General features: G+C 44.8%; 1 protein-coding gene across 1 annotated transcript; it reads left to right on the top strand.

Moving 5' to 3' along the window:
* The first annotated feature begins 11,556 nt into the window (after positions 1-11,556).
* Positions 11,557-14,731, top strand: LOC123408590 (D-3-phosphoglycerate dehydrogenase 3, chloroplastic-like). Its single transcript, XM_045101665.1, has 5 exons — positions 11,557-12,334; positions 12,908-13,284; positions 13,510-13,620; positions 13,698-13,793; positions 13,881-14,731. The coding sequence occupies exons 1-5, from the start codon at positions 11,572-11,574 to the stop codon at positions 14,550-14,552; spliced, it is 2,019 nt and encodes a 672-aa protein (XP_044957600.1). The 5' UTR covers positions 11,557-11,571; the 3' UTR covers positions 14,553-14,731.
* Positions 14,732-15,106: the final 375 nt, after the last annotated feature.

Genomic DNA, 15,106 nt, shown 5'->3' with positions numbered 1-15,106 from the left:
CATGTGAATCGCCTAGAATGGCACATTAACCGATCTCTTAGGGGGTGCCGAGGCAAGATGAGAAGGAATACAAAACAATTTCAAGGCCGTGGATCGGGTATATGGAATGAGGGTACTTGGGACAACCAGTATGAGAAGATAATACAAGTATAAATGCGACTAAGTGAGACGATGGCATCACTGGTGTATCACAAATGGGTTATGCCTAGGTTTATTTTCTTCATGGGGCCATATGGTAATTTTAAAATCAAGAGGTGTACCAAGGACAAATACATACAAGGTACTCCTAGGGTTTATGTGCTACCATGCTCCCGCCCCGGGGCACCAAGAGATCCAACAAGAGATCCAACAGTCATGGACGAGCCCATGCGAGAAGTCCCCATCAAGAGCCATCTAATTATGCATACATCAAGTGGCTTCAAAGATGATCATTGGATGGGAGATCCAACGTCTCAGATGTCCTGGGATCATGGGAGCACCTATGCGTAGTAGCATACCATGTTTTCCGTATTAGACATGCCCTTGAACTTTGGGATCCTACACAACCACACCTATGAAACATGCGCATGATTGGGTGTGCTGTGTGACTCGACATGTGAAATTATTAATTAGGGTATAAAACGAGATCTAAAGCTTTTCAAATGAGATAAGCAAAAGAAATTTACATTAAACAAAACATCGCAGATGAATAAGTCTGGTTAAAGACTGAATTTCATTCCATTTTTTCTATTGGAAGAGGGTTATTTTTCAGAATAAAATAGGAAGAGTGCATGACAAATACTCCCTCCGTACCTAAATATAAGTTTTTTAAGATATTTTACTAGGTGTCTACATACGGAGCAAAATGAATGAATCTATACTCTAAAGTATGTCTATATACATTCGTATATAGTTTATTAATTGAACCTCTAAAAAGACTTATATTTAGGAACGGAGGGAGTATAATTAAAGGGCACATACAAAATGATATTCGGGCTCTTATTTTTTTACTCGTCCGGCCCAATCTAATCAAAAAGGCCCATATAATACTAGCTGGACTTAGTTGGGTGCTCGGTCAGATTAAATTGTTGCTGCTTCGGCCTATGTGTCTTTCTCCCAATTGTTTTCTCCTTTGTCAGCAACGTCACAACAGTCCAATACCTACGTTAATTTAAATCTTTTAAATTTCTCCAAATAGTCTTGACCTTTTACCTATTTTGCGATGCATGTATTATGAAAATCTAGTGTATTAAACACACTCTTGATTGTATCATTTTAACTAGATTTGTTATATTCACTATATAATTATTATTCCCCTCTTTCTTCGGTCCATTTTATACTATATTTATTGTATCTCTTGGTGATCTAAAATTATTTTCTCCCGAATAATGCACACATTTTGTACTGGAAGGGAGAGATGTGGCACCACTTATATGTGGTTATTGTCTGAAACTAATTGCAAAAGATGGTTATCTCAATGTTGTCCAATAACCGCGAATCAAGCCGTTCCTTAACAGCCACAAATGATTTGTTGTTTCTCTCTCTAAATTCTTGAACAAACATCCAACCATCCTCACACCCCGTCTGTTCCCACACAAGCTTTTAGAGAAAGAATCATCCGATTAAGTTTTGGATATTAAACCTTGAGGTGTCTCATATTGGTCTGAACAAGTGAGATAGATTCACAAATATTTCAAGAATTGTCTGTCTATATGCTGCATTTTTGGGGGTTAAAATTCTAGCCACATCTATCGACATATGGTTAAAACCCAACCTTCTTCCTTCCACCCATTTGATTCCAAACCTATTGAATAAATAGTACATCACTATTTTGCTCAGATCTTGCATGCTCAAAACTTCAACTTGAATAAAAGGAGTAATATGCCACTCTAGGTGACTTGATCGTCGAGATAGAAGTTTCATACACTTGTACAAAATTTCTAAATAACGAAACCCATACACCCAACCATCGAGTACTCTTTACTTGGCTATTATTTTTAACAATAGTAGTGTTGGAAATATGCCCTAGAGGCAATAATAAATTAGTTATTATTATATTTCTTAGTTCATGATAATCGTTTATTATCCATGCTATAATTGTATTGATTGGAAACACAATATTTGTGTGGATACATAGACAAAACACTCTCCCTAGTAAGCCTCTAGTTGACTAGCTCGTTGATCAAAGATGGTCAAGGTTTCCTGGCTATAGGCAAGTGTTGTCACTTGATAACGGAATCACATCATTAGGAGAATCATGTGATGGACTAGACCCAAACTAATAGACGTAGCATGTTGATCGTGTCATTTTGTTGCTACTGTTTTCTGCGTGTCAAGTATTTGTTCCTATGACCATGAGATCATATAACTCACGGACACCGGAGGAATGCTTTGTGTGTATCAAACGTCGCAACGTAACTGGGTGACTATAAAGATGCTCTACAGGTATCTCCGAAAGTGTTCGTTGAGTTAGTATGGATCGAGACTGGGATTTGTCACTCCGTGTGACGGAGAGGTATCTCGGGGCCCACTCAGTAATACAACATCACACACAAGCCTTGCAAGCAATGTGACTTAATGTAAGTTGCGGGATCTTGTATTACGGAACGAGTAAAGAGGCTTGCCGGTAAACGAGATTGAAATAGGTATACGGATAATGACGATCGAATCTCGGGCAAGTAACATACCGAAGGACAAAGGGAATGACATACGGGATTATATGAATCCTTGACACTGAGGTTCAAACGATAAGATCTTCGTAGAATATGTAGGATCCAATATGGGCATCCAGGTCCCGCTATTGGATATTGACCGAGGAGTCTCTCGGGTCATGTCTACATAGTTCTCGAACCCGCAGGGTCTGCACACTTAAGGTTCGACGTTGTTTTATGCGTATTTGAGTTATATGGTTGGTTACCGAATGTTGTTCGGAGTCCCGGATGATATCACGGACGTCACGAGGGTTTTCCGGAATGGTCCGGAAACGAAGATTGATATATAGGATGACCTCATTTGATTACCGGAAGGTTTTCGGAGTTACCGGGAATGTACCGGGAATGACGAATGGGTTCCGGGAGTTCACCGGGGGGGGGGGGGGGGCACCCACCCCGGGGAAGCCCGTGGGTGTTTGGGGTGCCGCTCCAACCCTTAGTGGGCTGGTGAGACAGCCCAAGAGAGGCCTATGCGCATAGGAAAGAAAATCAAAGAGGAAAGGAAAAAAAAAGAAGGAGGTGGGAAAGGGAAGAAGGACTCCACCTTCCAAACCAAGTAGATTTCGGTTTGGGAAGGGGAGGCCTTCCCCCTTGGCTCGGCCGACTCCCTTGGGAGTCCTTGGACCCCAAGGCAAGTCTCCCCCCTCCTCCTCCTATATATAGTGGGGTTTTAGGGCTGATTTGAGACAACTTTGCCACGGCAGCCCGACCACATATCTCCACGGTTTCACCTCTAGATCGCGTTTCTGCGGAGCTCGGGCGGAGCCCTGCTGAGACAAGATCATCACCAACCTCCGGAGCGCCGTCACGCTGCCGGAGAACTCTTCTACCTCTCCGTCTCTCTTGCTCGATCAAGAAGGCCGAGATCATCGTCGAGCTGTACGTGTGCTGAACGCGGAGGTGCCGTCCGTTCGGCACTAGATCGTGGGACTGTTCGCGGGATAGTTCGCGGGGCGGATCGAGGGACGTGAAGACGTTCCACTACATCAACCGCGTTCACTAACGCTTCTGCTGTACGGTCTATAAGGGTACGTAGATCACACATCCCCTCTCGTAGATGGACATCACCATGATAGGTCTTCGTGCGCGTAGGAAAATTTTTGTTTCCCATGCGACGTTCCCCTACAGTGGCATCATGAGCTAGGTTCATGCGTAGATGTCTTCTCGAGTAGAACACAAAAGTTTTTGTGGGCGGTGATGTGCGTTTTGCTGCCCTCCTTAGTCTTTTCTTGATTCCGTGGTATTGTTGGATCGAAGCGGCTCGGACCGACATTACTCGTACACTTACGAGAGACTGGTTTCATCGCTACGAGTAACTCCGTTGCTCAAAGATGACCGGCGAGTGTCGGTTTCTCCAACTTTAGTTGAATCGGATTTGACAGAGGAGGTCCTTGGATGAGGTTAAATAGCAATTCATATATCTCAGTTGTGGTGTTTGCGTAAGTAAGATGCGATCCTACTAGATACCCATGGTCACCACGTAAAACATGCAACAACAAAATTAGAGGACGTCTAACTTGTTTTTGCAGGGTATGCTTGTGATGTGATATGGCCAAACGATGTGATGTGATATATTGGATGTATGAGATGATCATGTTGTAATAGATAATATCGACTTGCACGTCAATGGTACGACAACCGGCAGGAGCCATAGGGTTGTCTTTATAACTAACGTTTGTGCTTGCAGATGCGTTTACTATTTTGCAAGGATGTAGCTTTAGTAGTAATAGCATGAGTAGCACGACAACCCCGATGGTGACACGTTGATGGAGATCATGGTGGGGCGCCGGTGACTAGAAGATCGTGCCGGTGCTTTGGTGATGGAGATCAAGAAGCACGTGATGATGGCCATATCATGTCACTTATGAATTGCATGTGATGTTAATCCTTTTATGCACCTTATTTTGCTTAGAACGACGGTAGCATTATGAGGTGATCTCTCACTAAAATTTCAAGACGAAATTGTGTTCTCCCCGACTGTGCACCGTTGCTACAGTTCGTCGTTTCGAGACACCACGTGATGATCGGGTGTGATAGACTCAACGTTCACATACAACAGGTGCAAAACAGTTGCGCACGCGGAACACTCGGGTTAAGCTTGACGAGCCTAGCATGTGCAGACATGGCCTCGGAACACATGAGACCGAAAGGTCGAGCATGAATCGTATAGTTGATATGATTAGCATAGAGATGCCTACCACTGAAACTATTCTCGACTCACGTGATGATCGGACTTGAGATAGTGGATTTGGATCATGTACCACTCAAATGACTAGAGAGATGTACTTTTTGAGTGGGAGTTCTTAAGTAATATGATTAATTGAACTAATTGTCATGAACATAGTCTAATGGTCTTTGCGAATTATGATGTAGCTTGCGCTATAGCTCTACTGTTTTTTATACGTTCCTAGAGAAAATTTAGTTGAAAGTTGATAGTAGCAAACTTTGCAGACTAAGTTTGTAAAACCGAGGATTGTCCTCGTTGCTACGCAGAAGGCTTATGTCCTTAATGCACCAATCGGTGTGCTGCACCTCGAACGTCGTCTGTGGATGCTGTGAACATCCGACATACACGTTTCTGATGACTACACAATAGTTCAGTGCACAATACTTAATGGCTTAGAAGCAAGGCACCGAAAACGTTGTAAAACGTCACGGAACATAAGTGATGTTCTAAAGAGATGAAATTGTGATTTCATGCTTGTGCCCTTGTTAAGAGGTACGAGACCTCCAACAAGATTCTTTGTCCACAAAGTAAAGGAGAAAAGCTCAATCGTTGAGCGTGTGCTCAGATTGTCTGAGTACGACAATCGCTTGAATCAAGTGGGAGTTAATCTTCCAGATGAGATAGTGATGGTTCTCCAAAGGCACTGCCACCAAGCTGTGAGAGCTTCGTGATGAACTATAACATATCAAGGATAGATACAATGATCCTTGAGCGATTCGCGATGTTTGACACTGCGAAAGTAGAAATCAAGAAGGAGCATCAATAGTTGATGGTTTGTAGAACCACTAAGTTTCAAGAAAGGCAAGGGCTAGAAGGGATACTTCGTGAAACGACAAAACAGTTGCTACACTAATGAAGAGACCCAAGATTAAACCCAAACCTGAGACTGAGTGCTTCTGTAATGAGGGAACAGTCACTGAGGCGGAGCAACTCTAGATACTTGGTAGATAAGAAGGCTGGCAAAAGTCGAAAGAAGTATATTTGATATACATGATATTGATGTGTACTTTACTAGTACTCCTAGTAGCATGAGGGTATTGGATACCGGTTCGGTTGCTAAGTGATTAGTAACACGAAATGAAAGCTACGGCATAAATGGAGACTAGCTAAAGGCGAGGTGACGATACGTGTTGGAAGTGTTTCCAAGGTTGATATGATCAATCATCACACGCTCCCTCTACCATCGGGATTGGTGTTAAACCTAAATAATTGTTATTTGGTGCTTGCGTTAAGCATGAACATGATTGGATCGTGTTTATTGCAATACGATTATTCATTTAAAGAGAATAATGGTTACTCTATTTTCTTGAATAATCACCTTCAATGGTTTATTGAATCTCGATCGTGGTGTTACACATGTTCATGATATTGGTGCCAAAAGACACGAGGTAATGATGATAGTACCACTTACTTGTGGCACTTCCGCTTGAGTCATGTTGGTATAAATTGCATGAAGAGGCTCCATGCTGATGGATCTCTATACTCACTTGTTTTTGAATCACTAGTGACATGCAAATCATACCACATGAGCAAGGCCTTGTTTTCATTGAGATGAAACAAGATAGTAACTTGTTGGAAGTGATACATTTTGATGTATGCAGTCCAATGGGTGCTGAGGCACGCAGTGGATATCATTATGTTCTTATTTCACTAACGATTTGAGTAGATACAGGAGTATTTACTTAATGAATCACAAGTCTGAAATATTGAAAAGTTCAATTCCGTTTCAGAGTGGAGTTCGTCGTAACAAGAGGATAAACTGTCTACGATATGATCATAGAAATGAATATCTGAGTTGCGAGTTTTGGTACGCAGTTAAGACAATGTGGAAATTGTTTCACAGTTCATGCCACCCGGAACATCATAGTGTGATGATGTGTTTGAACGTCATAGCCATGCACTATTTGGTATAGTGCATGTTGTGATGTCTCTTATCGAATTACCACTATCGTTTATGGGTTAAGCATTAGAGACAACCGCATTCACTTTAAATAGGGCACCACGTATTTCTGTTGAGATGACACAGTACAGACTGAGGTTTAGAGAAATCTAAACTGTCGTTTCTTGAAAGTTTGGGGCTTCGACACTTATGTGAAAAAGTTTCAGTCTGATAAGCTCGAACCCAAAGCGGATAAATGCATCTTCATAGGATATCCAAAACAGTTGGGTACATCTCCTATCTCAGATCCGAAAGCAAAGTGTTTGTTTCTAGAAACGGATCCTTTCTCGAGGAAAGGTTTCTCTCGAAAGAATTGAGTGGGAGGGTAGTAGAACTTGATGAGGTTATTGAACCATCACTTCAACCAGTGTGTAGCAGGGCGCAGGAAGTTGTTCCTGTGGCGCCTACACCAATTGAAGTGGAAGCTGATGATGGTGATCATCAAGCATCAGATCAAGTTACTACAAGCCTCGTAGGTTGACAAGGTCGCGTACTACTACAGAGTGGTACGGTAACCCTGTCTTGGAGGTCATGTTGTTGAGCAACAGTGAACCTACGAGTTATGGAGAAAGCGATGGTGGGCCCAGATTCCGACAAATGGCTGGAAGCCATGAAATTCGAGAGAGGATCCATGTATGAAAACAAAGTGTAGACTTTGGAAGAACTACTTGATGGTCATAGGACTATTGAGTAAAGTGGATCTTTAAAAGAAGACAGACGATGATGGTGATAAGTCAGTATTAAGAAAAGCTCGACTTGTCGCAAAGATGTTTTCGACAAGATCAAACAGTTGACTATGATGAGACTTTCTCACTCGTAGCGATGCTAAAGGTCTGTTAGAATTATGTTAGTTGTTGATGCATTATTTATGAAATATTGCACGTAGGATGTCAAAAATTGTTTTCTCGACGGTTTCCTTGAGCAAACATTGTACGTGATACAACCAGAAGGTTTTGTCGATCCTAAAGATACTGGCAAGTATGCAAGCTCCAGTGATCCTTCAATGGACTGGTGCAAGCATCTCGGAGTTGGAATATACACTTTGATGAGATGATCAACGATTTTGGGTTTGTACAAGGTTTATGAGAAACTTGTATTTCCAAAGAAGTGAGTGGGAGCACTATAGAATTTCTGATAAGTATATGTGGTAGACATATTGTTGATCAGAAGTAATGTAGAATTTCTGTAAAGCATATAAGGTTGTTTGAAAGGAGTTTTCAAAGGAATACCTGAATTGCGCTACTTGAACGTTGAGCATCAAAGATCTATGGAGATAGATCAAAAGCACTTAATGAAAGTTTCAATAAGATGCATGCCTTGACAAGTTTTTGAAGGAGTTCAAAATAGATCAGCAAAGAAGGAGTTCTTGGTTGCGTTGTAAGGTGTAAATTTGAGTAAGACTCAAAACCCGACCACGGCAGAATAAAGAGAATAGACGAAGGTCGTCTTCTATGCCTTAGCCGTAGAATCTAAAGTATGCCATGCTGTATACCGCACGTGATGTGTGCCTTGACTCAAAGTCTGTTGAGAGGTACAGAGAGTGATCCATGATTGAATCACTAGCAGCGGTCAAAATTTATCCTTAGTAACTAATGGACTAAGGAATTTTTCTCGATTAAGGAGGTGGTTAAAGAGTTCGTCGTAAAGGGTTACGTCAATGCAAGCTTTGACACTAATCCGAATAACTACGAGTATCTCCGAAGGTGTTCGTTGAGTTAGTATGGATCGAGACTGGGATTTGTCACTCCGTGTGACAGAGAGGTATCTCGGGGCCCACTCGGTAATACAACATCACACACAAGCCTTGCAAGCAATGTGACTTAATGTAAGTTGCGGGATCTTGTATTACGGAATGAGTAAAGAGACTTGCCGATAAACGAGATTGAAATAGGTATACGGATACTGACGATCGAATCTCGGGCAAGTAACATACCGAAGGACAAAGGGAATGACATACGGGATTATATGAATCCTTGACACTGAGGTTCAAACGATAAGATCTTCGTAGAATATGTAGGATCCAATATGGGCATCCAGGTCCCGCTATTGGATATTGACCGAGGAGTCTCTCCGGTCATGTCTACATAGTTCTCGAACCCGCAGGGTCTGCACACTTAAGGTTCGACGTTGTTTTATGCGTATTTGAGTTATATGGTTGCTTACCGAATGTTGTTCGGAGTCCCGGATGAGATCACGGACGTCACGAGGGTTTCCGGAATGGTCCGGAAACGAAGATTGATATATAGAATGACCTCATTTGATTACCGGAAGGTTTTCGGAGTTACCGGGAATGACGAATGGGTTCTGGAAGTTCAGCGGGGGGGGGGGGGCACCCACCCCGGGGAAGCCCATGGGTGTTTGGGGTGCCGCACCATCCCTTAGTGGGCTGGTGAGACAGCCCAAGAGAGGCCTATGCACATAGGAAAGAAAATCAAAGAGGAAAGGAAAAAAAAAGAAGGAGATGGGAAAGGGAAGAAGGACTCCACCTTCCAAACCAAGTAGATTTCGGTTTGGGAGGGGGAGGCCTTCCCCCTTGGCTCGGCCGACTCTCTTGGGAGTCCTTGGACCCCAAGGCAAGTCTCCCCCCTCCTCCTCCTATATATAGTGGGGTTTTAGGGCTGATTTGAGACAACTTTGCCACGGCAGCCCGACCACATATCTCCACGGTTTCACGTCTAGATCGCGTTTCTGCGGAGCTCGGGCGGAGCCCTGCTGAGACAGGATCATCACCAACCTCCGGAACGCCGTCACGCTGCCGGAGAACTCTTCTACCTCTACGTCTCTCTTGCTGGATCAAGAAGGCCGAGATCATCGTCGAGCTGTACGTGTGCTGAACGCGGAGGTGCCGTCCGTTCGGCACTACATCGTGGGACTGTTCGCGGGGCGGATCGAGGGACGTGAAGACGTTCCACTACATCAACCGCGTTCACTAACGCTTCTGCTGTACGGTCTACAAGGGTACGTAGATCACACATCCCCTCTCGTAGATGGACATCACCATGATAGGTCTTCGTGCGCGTTGGAAATTTTTTGTTTCCCATGCGACGTTCCCCAACAAGTAGGACCTCCAATGACCCCGATCATCCATTAGTTAATCGTTATATTACATTTAACATCAGGACTCTCAAAGAAAGGAAAACCACTGCCCATTTCTTTCAGTTTATAGAAGATCCAGAAACACAAAGCGAGAACGCCAACGCTCCAAATAGTCACCACTCGACCAAGGGATACAAAAGGGGCCGCCTGAGACCGACGTCCGATCACACGAGACTCAGATTCACCCGACCGGACCTCTTCGACAACCCCTACTCCAACCACCTTAGCTGCTCCGGAGGCAGTGGGAGGAGACAAGAATTGGTTTATTTAAAAGTTGTAATCTTACTACATATATCTATAATCTATTACTAGCAAAACAAACCCGCGCGTTGCAACGGGACAAAATAGCCCCCACACGCCCTTACGCACTGAGCATAGCTAAATACATCACCCTCATGGCCCTAACTTAATAAACATGACTAATACATCATCGTCAGTTCCACATGCTCCATTTCAATATGACATCAGACCCATGTTTTCATTTGTCCTCTTTGTCGTCCTCATCGTGAGCGGTCGCAGTGCCAATTGTCACAAACCAAGACTAGCCAAGTCCAATAGCTGGATCGTTGAGCCTCTTTCGTGTCCGGCAAGATCAAGAGCGTTGAACAAAGATTTTTTTATCATCTTGCTAATGTAATAGGAAAAAAACATTGCACATAATATGCGTTTGTGTAATCATGTAAATTGAGTAGTTTGTGTCGGATAGACCATAAAATCTTAGTTGAACTTTTTATGCACCGTGACGGGTGCCACTGGGTCAAGCGAGCCTGGTCGTAGTGAAGACGCGACAGAGAAAAAGATCCCTTCCATATCCCTAGTTGAATAAATTAAACTAAAATAATGCATTCATGGGTATATTATGGAAAATACCCATTTTATTAATCGGTATAGATTGAAAAAAGTTAGGTATGGTGCCTCCCAGTTTTAAAAAATTGTTCATGTATTGACAAAATGTTAGGTACAGTACCTCTCAGTTTTAAAAAATGTCCATGTATTAAAAAATGTTTGCCTTTTCATATCCAAACTCCAAAAAATGTTTATTTTTTAAAACATGATCAAAAATTCTAAAAACAATATTCACTACAGTGCCTCCTAGTTTCCAAAAATTGTTCGTGTTTAAAAAAATATTTAGGTTAAAAAAGAAAAAATGTTCCTTTTTCAAAAGATGTTCGAGTTTATTTTTTTTGTTCACAGCTTTGCAAAAGATCCGCGTTCTAAAATATATTAACTTTCAACAATACAATGTTTTTTTTGCTCCATTTTTTAGGGGTATTACCAAGTTTTATTGCTCAAAACCCACATGACGTGGGATAAAAAAGGATCATGGGTTGGACCAGCCAGACGTGTCGCGTTGGAACGCAAGCCAAGCCCAATATGCTGCTCGACAAGAGCAATTCAAAATCGACACCGACAGTGTTAATAGGCTGAATTCACGGCCCAGCCATTGATAGCTCCACTTGTCTTCTCTTTTTTTTTGGGGTTCTTGAGCCGTGTTTGAAATTTGAATTAATCCAAGTTTTCATGACATGGTCCGCACATGCTTTCCCAGTTTCTCCAAAATTTCCTGGAGTTTTGGTGACTTCTGTAAGATATTTGAAATTGAGGGGAGTACGCCACGTATGGCATGTGCGGACGACAGGAAACAGTGTGCAGATAAGCGAGCGAGCGAGCGAGCAAAGCTGTCGCTGGGCAGGCGGAACGCGCGCCTCCCATCGTCCGCCCAACAACAAACGTTCCAGATTCCGATCGTCCAACCAATCAGCCACACTGCCCTCCCCGCTGCGCACAGCTACGCCATGGCATTGGCGACGCCGACGCCGACGCCGCTCCGCCACCTCCTCGCCGCGCATCATCCCGAGCCGGCCGCCGGAGCGACGCCGTCCCAGCTGGCGCAGCCACCGCGCGCCTTCCCGCCCCACCGCCTCCGCTCCACCACGTTCGCCGCGGCGCCCTCGTCGCGGCCTTCCGCGGTCACCAGGGCCGCGGCGAGGGCGGCGGGCGGGGGGCGGCCGACGGTGCTGGTGACGGAGAAGCTGGGGGCGGCGGGGCTGGAGCTGCTGCGCGCGTTCGCGAACGTGGACTGCGCGTACGAGCTGACGGCGGAGGAGCTGCGCGCCAAGGTGTCGCTGGTGGACGCGCTGGTGGTGCGCAGCGCCACGCGGGTGACGCGGGAGGTGTTCGAGGCGGCGCGCGGGCGGCTGCGCGTCGTGGGCCGCGCCGGCGTCGGCATCGACAACGTCGACCTCCAGGCCGCCACCGAGGCCGGCTGCCTCGTCGTCAACGCGCCCACCGCCAACACCGTCGCCGCCGCCGAGCACGCCGTCGCGCTCCTCGCCGCCATGGCCCGCAATGTCGCCCAGGCCGACGCCTCGCTCAAGTCCGGTACGTGCGTGCGCCCCCTCCGTTTTCTCCCAACCAACGAATCCTGTCCACACCCTGCGTGCGTGCTCGTGGGTAGATGGATAAGGTTGTTACCTACGTGCTACGGCCACGGAGAATCTACTGTACATACCAATCAGTTATCTGCTTGCAAACTTTACCAACGTTTGGCACCTGGACAATTTTCTCAATCGCAGAGTTCCTACGATGTTTTCCGATCAATGCACATTGTCATCTGATTTCATGTGCTTCATCTGCAACTTAGTGGTAGCCGTTAAGACTTACAGCATGGAAATGCATGCGCTCTCTCCCAGTTAATTTCCAACAGTGAATCTACTAGAACAGTTATCTCCATCTTGCATTTCACCAACATTGTGATCCTGTTTGGTGATCCACCTAATATATAATTGCACACTGTCGCTAGGTGGATTATATGATTACTGTAGATTCGTTCTCTTTATCTTTTATCGTTGCTGCCTTGAATCAGTAAAGTGAAACTTTACGCTATGCACATGATATTGGATTAGTACACTGAAATTCAAATCTATTGTCGCGATTTGCTTTGTGCACATTCAGGCAAATGGCAGCGTAGCAAATATGTTGGCGTTTCCTTGGTTGGAAAGACAATAGCTATTATGGGCTTCGGGAAGGTCGGCTCAGAAGTTGCTCGACGCGCGAAAGGACTTGGAATGGATGTCATTGCTCATGACCCATATGCTCCCGTTGACAGAGCCCGGGCTATCGGTGTAGATCTTGTATCGTTCGACGACGCCATCTCTACTGCGGACTTCATATCGCTGCATATGCCTCTAACACCGTCAACAACAAAACTTTTCAACGATGAGACGTTTGCAAAAATGACGAAAGGAGTAAGGATTATCAATGTTGCTAGGGGTGGAGTGGTTGATGAAGAAGCATTGCTGAGAGCACTTGATAATGGGACTGTTGCACAGGTAGTTCTTTTTGTCATGTCCATTCACTACAAATGTTGACGGTGCATATTGCTGTCAAACAGTTGTCATAGCTCATTTACTTATAATTCTCTAAACAAAACTCATTTACTTATATCATTATCTTGGATATAGTGTGTTATTTAGCAGATACAGTACACATTTCAATTTTTTTGTTTCAAAAAGTTTCCCCTGATCTTTTTCTGACTGCTTTGCGATGTGAGTCAGGCAGCACTCGACGTGTTTTTTGAAGAGCCACCGCCAAAAGACAGCAAGTTAGTACACCATGAAAATGTCACGGTGACGCCTCACCTTGGAGCTAGCACAACAGAAGCACAGGTTTGCTGTTTGTTTTGCAACAATCTCTGTACCGCATCTTGCTAGCTTATCCTCGTAACTTTGCTGTTCGTCCACAGGAAGGCGTTGCCCTTGAAATCGCAGAGGCCGTTATCGGCGCACTGAGAGGTGAACTGGCTGCTACTGCTGTCAATGCCCCAATGGTCTCTGCTGAGGTGCTCCCACTGCAAAGGACTAGACTTTTATACTTACAGCATAATGCACACTCTGCTTCAGTTTGAGCAGCTCATCTGTTCTTCCAGGTTTTAGCCGAGTTATCCCCATATGTCATCCTTGCTGAGAAGTTGGGACGTCTCGCCGTGCAACTAGTGGCTGGTGGCAGTGGGATCAAGGCAGTCAAGGTTGTCTACTCATCGGCTAGAGACCCGGATGACTTGGACACAAGAATTCTCCGTGCCATGGTCACGAAAGGCATCGTCGAACCCATTTCAAGTGCATTTGTTAACATGGTGAATGCTGACTATGTTGCCAAGCAAAGAGGGCTCCGGATAATCGAGGAGCGGATTCTCCTCGACGGCTCCCCTGAGGTCCCTATAAACTCTATCCAGGTCCAGCTTGCCAATGTGGAGTCCAAGTTCGCCGGTGCGTTATCCGACGACGGTGATATCAGAGTGGAGGGGAAGGTTAAGGATGGCACGCCGCATCTCACACTTGTCGGGCCTTTCAGTGTCGATGTTAGCCTTGAGGGCAACCTGATACTCTGCCGGCAAGTCGACCAGCCGGGCATCATCGGCAAGGTGGGATCGATTCTCGGGACGATGAACCTGAATGTCAACTTTATGAGCGTTGGAAGGATTGCTCCAGGGAAGCAGGCCATCATGGCCATTGGGATTGATGAGGAGCCTGAGAAGGAAGCACTCAAGTTGATCGGGGAAACGCCATCGGTGCAGGAGTTTGTCTTTCTTAAGCTTTAGAGAAATGTAGGTTGATTTGTTTGTAACATCTCCTGCTTTACTAGTATGATGAGTGATTTTTGCAAAGCTTATTTAGTTTCTGTGTAGAATGATGTCTTTCAGCCCACCTGGACAAGCAGATCCTATTCTTTGGCCTGCTGTCCTACTTTTTGATTGGATGCTCTTACTCTTGCTGCTAACTCGTATGATCTCTGTTTACTTGGCAGCGAATGGTCTCTTTGTGAAGCTGGAGTACAAATCTGTTGATTATGGTGTAAAAAGAAAGCAAAACAACAATAAATTAGATTAGTGATGTTCTATGAAGGTCTATTATAAGAAAAGACCTGATTAAATTGCAAACAAGAGAGCAACATGGCAGATGAAGTTCTGCCCTGATCTTTCCGATGCGGGCCGGCCCAGATCTGGGCCCCATCGGTGCCCATCTAGGTTGGCGTCAAAGTTGTCAGAATCGCGACTCAAGTCTTAGAATCTTACGACTTTATGATCCGAACTAGCCCCTCCGATTCTACGATTTTGCTCATAGAATCTAAGTTTCTACGATCCTGATAGTTATG

Source organism: Hordeum vulgare, chromosome 7H (assembly GCF_904849725.1).
Source record: "Hordeum vulgare subsp. vulgare chromosome 7H, MorexV3_pseudomolecules_assembly, whole genome shotgun sequence".
Lineage (NCBI taxonomy): Eukaryota > Viridiplantae > Streptophyta > Magnoliopsida > Poales > Poaceae > Hordeum > Hordeum vulgare.
The sequence above is the reverse complement of the archived record's forward strand: the minus strand, read 5'-3'. Positions and strand labels throughout refer to the sequence as shown.

Excerpts from the sequence above, each read along its gene's own strand:
- LOC123408590 (XM_045101665.1), top strand. The coding sequence starts at position 11,572 with ATGGCATGTGCGGACGACAGGAAACAGTGTGCAGATAAGCGAGCGAGC. Across the intron at positions 13,285-13,509 it reads ATAATGGGACTGTTGCACAG|GCAGCACTCGACGTGTTTTT; the intron begins GTAGTTCTTTTT and ends GATGTGAGTCAG. Across the intron at positions 13,621-13,697 it reads CTAGCACAACAGAAGCACAG|GAAGGCGTTGCCCTTGAAAT; the intron begins GTTTGCTGTTTG and ends GTTCGTCCACAG.